This window comes from Eurypyga helias, unplaced genomic scaffold (assembly GCF_000690775.1).
Source record: "Eurypyga helias isolate BGI_N326 unplaced genomic scaffold, ASM69077v1 scaffold5841, whole genome shotgun sequence".
Lineage (NCBI taxonomy): Eukaryota > Metazoa > Chordata > Aves > Eurypygiformes > Eurypygidae > Eurypyga > Eurypyga helias.
Window position 1 is genome coordinate 82,125 of NW_010228847.1, and position 8,241 is coordinate 90,365.

The 8,241-nt window shown below is 41.2% G+C and overlaps 1 protein-coding gene across 1 annotated transcript in view; it reads right to left on the reverse strand.

Annotated features, from left to right (window-relative positions):
- Positions 1 to 6,999, reverse strand: part of SPIRE1 (spire-type actin nucleation factor 1) — a gene marked incomplete at its 5' end in the record, with an annotated part of 68,393 nt that extends 61,394 nt beyond the window's left edge. The window contains one exon of the mRNA XM_010160161.1: positions 6,766 to 6,999. Coding sequence (XP_010158463.1) covers positions 6,766 to 6,999 — 234 coding nt within the window. The remainder of the gene's footprint in view (positions 1 to 6,765) is intronic.
- Positions 7,000 to 8,241: the final 1,242 nt, after the last annotated feature.

Genomic DNA, 8,241 nt, shown 5'->3' on the forward strand with positions numbered 1-8,241 from the left:
CCTCACTCTACTTCTTCTGGATTAATAAAGGCCACACACAAATTTCAGGTGTATTCTCACCTCCCCATACATAAAAATAACCTGCACACTCAATCTGTGTTTCCTGTTTTTGTTGGACAACTCCTTGGATTCCTCAGTCTATTTTAGACTTTAGGCAGGTTATACCGGTATAATTATGTGAATTATGGGTACAAAGATTTTTAACCAGTGTAGATGCATTACTGTGAGCCATAATGGGAAGGTAAAAATCACCACAGAAAAGGTGATTTGGTTTTGTCTCCCAGCCTGGAATAAGACACTCCAATCCATCTAAGCCCATGCCGACAGAAGGGATGTTTCCACTGTTCTGTGTGAAAATAATAAGGCAAGGAAAAAACCCAAGCCCTTCTTTTTTTTAATGGGAAGACCACAGTCATGAGGGACAACTTCCTTGCAAGTACATTTAGTATAGTACAATTCTAAACCAAACCTCTCAAAATAAACACTGTGAACAGTACAAAATTACTTCTGCTTCTACTTATCTTTCACTTGCAGAGTTCTCAGTTGTCATAAATCCACTGGCTTTGCAACTGTTTATAAAGACCTTCGGGTCAAACCCCTGTTATTGCTGTTAAATGATTTTATTTTAAAACCAAGCACGTGGAGATGTTGCTCATACATTGTGAAGACTCAAACGTGCAGAGAGACACTCTGCTTTATTTTGCACGGTCTGTCCTCAGCCTGCACAGTACCGGAGCTTCAAACACTGACTCCTTTCATGACTCAGCCAGTGGCACAGTTTACTCCGCCAGTCCTTCAGCTGCGCCTGCACAAATGCTTGAGGAGTCTTGCGGCAAAACAGATGAAGGAACTGATGGAGTTAAAAAAAAAGAAGACCAAACAAAAAAAAAACCTTTGTGATCCTTCGACTAAATATAGGTAACATGGATCCCAGCCAAGGTGGGGGGACAGCAGAGACAGAAGAAACACACTATGGTCTGAATGAATAACCACAACATAGAAGGCTTGCTTGGACAAGAGAAAAATAGCAGGTTTACTACATTTCTAAGACAACTCCAAGTTAGCTCAAAGAATGGTGAAGGAACAAGAAAATGCCTATGCATGGGTGTCATGGTTTAGCTCCAGCCAGCAGCTAAGCACTACACAGCTGCTCGCTTGCCCTAGCCCTGAGATGAGATGGGGCAGAGGTGGGGAAAAAACCAAAACTCGTGGGTTGAGATAAAAAGAGTTTAATAGGACAGCAAAGGGAGAGGAAGTAATAATATAAATATTATCATTATTAATTATCAATAAGAATATTCTTAATAATAATACCACCAATAAAAGGAATATACAAAAAACAAGTGATGCACAACATAACAATTGCTCACCATTTGGTGATCAACAGCCCATCAGCTCATGTACTGAGCACTGATGCCATATGGCATGAAATGTCCCTTTGGTCAGTTTGGGTCAGCTGTCCGGGCTGTGTCCTCTCCCAGCCTCTTGTAGAGAAGAAGGCAGGAGAATAGGGGCAGTATGAGAAACTGAAAAGTCCTTGGTTTAATGTAAGCATTACCTGGCAACAACTAAAACACCAGCGTTATCAACATTCTTTTCAGCACAGATCCAAAACACAGCCCCATACTAGCTACTATGAAGAAAATTAATTTTATCTGAGCCAAAATCATCACAATGGGTCCTATTCGGTCAAGATCTATATAGAACAGGACTCAAGAGAAGAGAGCTGAACACTTGTCTTCATTGAGCATAATGACTTTCACAAATGACCAATATTGTTTCCTATCTTTTCAATATATAATGCAGTGACATCATCTGGGGCATTGGTTATCATCTCAGTAAGGTTCCAAAACATTCACCAGCTTCAGGCAGAGTTACAGGGTATACTGCAAGTTGCTTGTTTCAAAATGAAGCATAAATACTGTTCTGCAGGCTCATATAAAAATGCTAAAGCAAACCCAGCTTTAAACAGAATTACACTCACAGAAAGCTGCACCTTACTAATTTTAACCTCATGAACTAGACAAAATGATGGGCCTTTGAATTCCACTAACATGAACTCTTTAACTGTCATAAACAAATACCCAGACTTGTTTTTAACTGCATTTTCTGGTTCCCCTCTGACAGGTTCCCATATTATACTTAGATGGGGTCATACATGATAATAATGTATGTCCTCAAACTCAGAGGGAGCCTTCAAAATGCTTAGATCTAAATGTAGATCTTCTCATCCTGGCTGTAATTGCACTGATACAGGACATACTCTCTTTTTCCCCTGTAACTCTACACATGCCATAGATAGTTGATCTGTACTACCATGAGAGTACTCAAAACAAAACGCAAGCAGATCAGTATCACCACAGTTCCCTTCAGCTGAAACAAGTCAGTCGTATACTTGAACTACCAAGACACACATATCACTTAGAAGTTTCTCATTTTAGAGACCATACCAGTGATTAAAGGCTAACTAAAATATCTTAATATGGGTGGGTTTTGACAGAAACATAATTTATTCTTCCTCTTTGCTTACAAGCAAAGCACAAACATGAATTTCTGCAAATTAAAATATTGCAAACTGTCATCTTGTTTATGTTTGTTACAGTGAGATAACACAATATTGCACATGCTCCTCTGAAAATTATTTTCATACAAATTAAAAGGTCGGCATGGAGATTTCCTAAGTACAAGTTTTGTTTACTATGGGACCTGGGTCACTAATTGATCTTTGTGAAGCAGCAGTTGCATGACAGTTAATTTTTGGTCAGAATTAATGAACATTATTACTGCGCTACGTAGAAGTGATTACTTAGGTAAGGCCTGTGGGCCTTACTGGGGCACGGGGGACCATCCACCTATATTTGTCTCTGAGATAAGAAGGTGTGGCTTGGCTACAGATAAGGTTCCTCTTAAAGCTAACTTTTGGGATGAAAGGTGAACATAAGTAAGAGCAAGATATTGGTTCAGGAAAGCCACTGCCTCCTTACTATCTTCCACAAGATCTGCAGAAAAAGGTAGCAGAGACAGTGACGAAGGTGAATGTCACCACTTGCAGATACCACTGACAACACCTCTGCTCTGAAAGAGGACCTAAAGTCTAGTACTGGCAGCAGCGATTTGGCTACGATGACAGGGCTAGGGGCTAGGATGGCAGCTCAGCCCAGCAAATACAAGCACAGAATAAAACCTGCCACCAAAGGGTTATGTGGCTTTACTTGCATCAGGAAGTAGAAGAAGAGGTGCTGTCCTAGAATAAAGGCGAATACTGGAATTGGGTGTAGGTTTGGGACTCAGGCCAGCAGATATTGATAAACTGCAGCTTAGAAAGCACCTTGAGGTTAACTTGGAAAGTGATGCTGTCTTAAACCATCTGACTGCAGAGATCTGTAGGATAAGGAGTGAGATAACATTAAGATTAGGAGTGGAATTAGGGTTTGAGCATACCCTGGAAGAGATGGATGAACTGCATCACCTTGTTTCAGTACCAGAGAGGGCCGTGCACCCTGATAAAAGTACCAGGTGACAGGACTTCACACGCCCTTAGCAAGCCCAACCCCACCCAGCATGCCAGGCCCACCCTGCCTATATCCTTTGTTGACCCAAGGCTCCCCAAGCCGTATCTGTGCTGCCAACCTGATGCGTTCCTGATCCCTCGGGATTACTGTATGCCTGTACACTTTTGTCCTCGTGTATGTGCACAGCGAACCTGGCACTCCCGAGCTGTACAGACTTCCTGTACCGTATGTGCACGGTGTGTACGTTCGGCGGATGGGGGCAGGGAAGAGGGCCCCAGACAAAGAAAGCGTCTGTCTGAAAATAGCCTGTCCCCACTGTCTCTCTTTCTTCCTTCATTTGCACTAGCGCCACCACATCCAAAATACATCAAAGACACAAGAAGTTAAGCGCCTGGCAACCAACGTCTCCTCTCTTCACAGATGCATTTTTAAAAACAGTGGATCAAGTCTGTGCAGCAGGTTGGTCCTGCCAAGGAAATCAAAAGCCAAATCAGCCAAATACACTGAGGAGCAGCACAAAAGCTCGTCTGTGTCTTCTCCAAACAGAAGCTTTGCCAATGATGATCTTGGCAGTACTATTTAGCATTTACCCTTTTCCCACTTCTTAGGAATAAATCTCCACCACGTTACTCAGAATTTTCCAGGTTAGTGGAGAGTTCAGGACTGACCTTGCCTACTTCACATGACAGAAAAACCTGACACACATCTTACCTATCTCTGTGTTTTAATCACAAAATAGGCTCATCCACATTAGTGATCAATGGTGAAAAGTCCAGTCTTCACAGCAGACCTGACAATGACACTTTCTGGAGAAAGATGAAACTTATAATCACATTTCAAGGCCAAAATAATGTCCATTCTGGAGACTATGTAGCTAAAAGACTTAAAAACCAATACAAGTAGCACACAGCCCATCTCTACCATTTTCCAAGCTTGCAATTTAGAGAATGCAGGGTAGGCAAGAATGACAGTTGCTCAATTCAATAAGCAAACCTGCTGCAGCATTCCCTACAAACTGCAGAAGAGAAGGCTTCACAGCGAGTCTTGCCAAGGGGGAATTACAATTATTGAGCCTCATGGTCACAAGATCACACACTACTGTTGTGAAACAGTCACCGGGTAAATAAGGGTGTAGCCTGCACCACAGTTTGCCACTGCAGAGGGGGAAGAAAAAGCCACATGCAAAACGTGGTCTTATCCCTGAAAAGGTACCAAGACAAGAAAAAAGGATCTTACAAATCTGCACCGATGTCAAAACCATGGCAGAACGATGCTGCCATTCTAGTACTGTCAATGCAGTAACAACGCAGAGTAGGGAATAAAGGTGAGTCGCAGAGTTAAGCCTGCAGCAAATAATTTAGGAAAAAGCAACAACAGCAAGAAAAGAGAAATCCAAGGGATGGAGCAGTAAAAGTTAGGATGATGTAGAAATGATAGCTGAACTTCAGTTCATAAAGCTGAAGTCACAAAAGTGGTATGTTTCCAGAATGATAAAAAAATTAATAGCAAAATATGGTTTTAAAATATAAGACACTGATTTATTTAAAACATATAAATAGGCAGGTACCTCAGACTACCAGAGATAACATATTAAGAAAGCAGAACCAGGAAGATGCCATTCAGCAGCCTTAACAGGTGAAACCTGACCATTTTCTTATCCTTTCTTTTTTTTTTCAGGGATGCGTACCAGTGTAACCGAAGGAGTTCAGAAGTTTTCCAAACTTAATGTTTTCTTGTTTGCAGAAACCAAGTAAAGAACTTTTAAAATAATCACTTCTACAAGCCACTGCCCTCAGCTCTGCGTATATGTATGTCTCTTCTGCCTCTGTGCTAAGCAAAACTTCCTGTAACCATCCAACTTTCATTGTCTCACCAATTCACAGCATTTTTGCCAAGCTGGGGGGAAAAGATGATATATTGCACCTATCCTCTACACAGCACCGTGCTGTTTGCAGCATCTCCCACAGGAGCTTAGCAGGGTGCTGCTGGCCACTCCTAGTGAAGGTGACTGGGTGACAGGGAGCAGCAGAGGGGGGAGAGAGCAAAGCAACCTTCGCTCCTGCCCACAGTGAGGGCACCGACGCAGCCAGCACTGCTGGGAGTGGCAGAGGCTTGAAGGGGAGACCAGGCCCTCCCTACCACAAGGGAGTGAAAGGCCACTTCATTCATTTCTCCTTCTGACCCCTGCTTCTCTCAGGGAGGGAGAAAAAATAAAGGCATTAAGCATTTAGCAGTATTTTTGATGCAAGGACAATACAAAAGCATCTCAAACAAAAGTTACTCCCATTCCAGTCTCCTAAGAGCTTCACTCTTTACTGTCAACCCATCAGGAGTGGTGGGTTTTAGTGGGGTCCTGTTTCTGCACACTAACGTGTCTTGATGTGCTGTCCGGAACACTCTTCTAGTCTCAGCTCCCACCACTACCCTCAGTTTTTGTGACACACTAAGCTTCTGGTCCTCAGATATGACTTGCATTCAGACATACAAGGTTCAATCCCCCAGTACAAATTAGCATACATTTTTCCAACCTGTATTAAACTCTCAGATTATTTATGAGGTAAACCAATAATACAAGTTTTGTCAAATCCAATGCCTCTGTCTCTACTAAGAGCTCATTGGGCTCTAAAACTTGTATTGAAGAAGACTCTATAGAAAACAGAGGGTTAATACTTTCAAATGATTGTTCACCATAGCCCAGATCAAATTAAAGAACCCGTTGTAATTAAAATTCATAAGCTGCATTTCCAAATCTCACAACTCAGGTCAAGAACCACAACCATAATGATCATCAATGAAATACTGTATCCTGACTGACTCACTCCATACAAATCAGCTCCTTGTTTAAAAGGCCCTCCTCTGCTACAGTCGAGGAGGGTGGCAGAGGAAGAAAGTGATAAGGAATAATTAAAATAATACTGCATAATGAAAAGGTGAATTAATTGAAACAGCCCATGAAGTATCCAAATGTACACATAGTAATTCAACAGGTATTACACTGGAAGGCTGACTATCCAGCACATGGGTGAAATCAGAAGGTGGTATTAATAGCACAACCAACAATAAAGCTGGTCATGGATTTTCTGTTGCTTCCTGTCAGACATGAAACACTACTGCACGTCATTTTTGCAAGCAAACCTCACAGAAATCAGAAAATGATGCAGGCAGCATCACACTGCACAATAACATGGAAATAGAGTTGATTTTCTCATTGATAAAACCAGTGAAATATCATATAAATTGCCCATTACTGTACCTTCATGACATCTTTATAGGAATGAATGGCCTCAACTTCCTCTTTGTCGTCGTCATCATCCTCCACTCCTTCATCCAAACCATCATATCCTTCATCCCTACTCCCATCTGCTTCTGTGGTATTAGTCATGTGGTCAATAAGCTGCTCCAGTGGAGGACTTAATTCCCGCTCTTCATTCTCCTTCAAACCATAGTCCAGGGCTTTATATATAATAATCCCTAGTGATTCAATAACCTATAAAAGTGAAAAAGAAATATTTATTAATGCCATTTACATGAACAAATAGGTCAGTCTAGGAACTCCCTTTTCTGGTGTTTGTGTAACAAAATTGGTGACAGAGAGGGCAATAAACATCAAAACTAAAAAGATCCTCTAATACAGCAGTACTCCAGTAATGCAGCACAGGACACGCAAGAGCAGGATGTACCACATACCTAGCGCTTTCTTATTTCAAAGTTTGACATAAAACTCTTAATTTAAAAAACAAAGCAGGACCATTTTAGATTATTTTCTCTTTTTCTTTCTAATATGACAAACTTCAAAATAACCTTACTCTAGACTTCGTAAGACTACATTACATGCATATGACCTTTGTGGGGGAAGTGGAGGGGGAAGAAATTAGAAGAAAGAGTAAACTAACATGATGAGATGACTCCCTCCTCCCACAAATTAATGACACTTGGAAACTGCCTTTCAGCTCCTGCATCTCTTCACTGACCTTAGAGGTGTCTGGACACAGCTGTGGACATCCCAATATTTATTCACTGAGCACGAGACATCAGCCTACAAGAACTCCTTTGCCTCTTGCACAGCCGGTGAAGGCACATACATTCCACTGAAACTACCAACAACTGGATTTCATAGTAATGAGGTAGTACCTTGATTTTTCACTTAAGGTTGCTTCTTTTTTTGTGGTCTGTCAAGAGTGAAGCAAACAGACCTCTTGGCATAAGCTAGCCAAAAATTGTTGTGAACATCCCAAAATGCTAAACGCATATTTTATTTATTGGCATTATTTTCATCTAGCATTTTAAGGATGTAAAGAGATGGCATTTCAAACTGAGGAATTTGGAAATGGGTATTCACAGAGAAGGAAGGGAAAATGGGCTTGCAAGAGTAATCCACAAGAAGGTAATGTTCCTGTTGGGAGATCCTTGCCTGACAACAAAAGTAGGACTGGAGCTATTGCATGTAATTTCTGATCTTCCTTGTGTGATGTGATGGCTAGCATGTCACACAAACGAACAGACTCGTAGTGTAGGAGTAGTTGGCACTAGAGCAACTTTAATAACAGGAGCATTTCTAAACATCTAAAACCTTGTAATCAAATGCCATTCTCTCTCATCTGGCTTTCAGCACTATCCTGGTCAACATACTTTTTAATGTATATTTTTGAAATTCTATTTGGGTATATAGGACAACTCAAATGGATTCTCAAAATGCTACATCTGACTCTAGCAGCTTATATATTTCAGC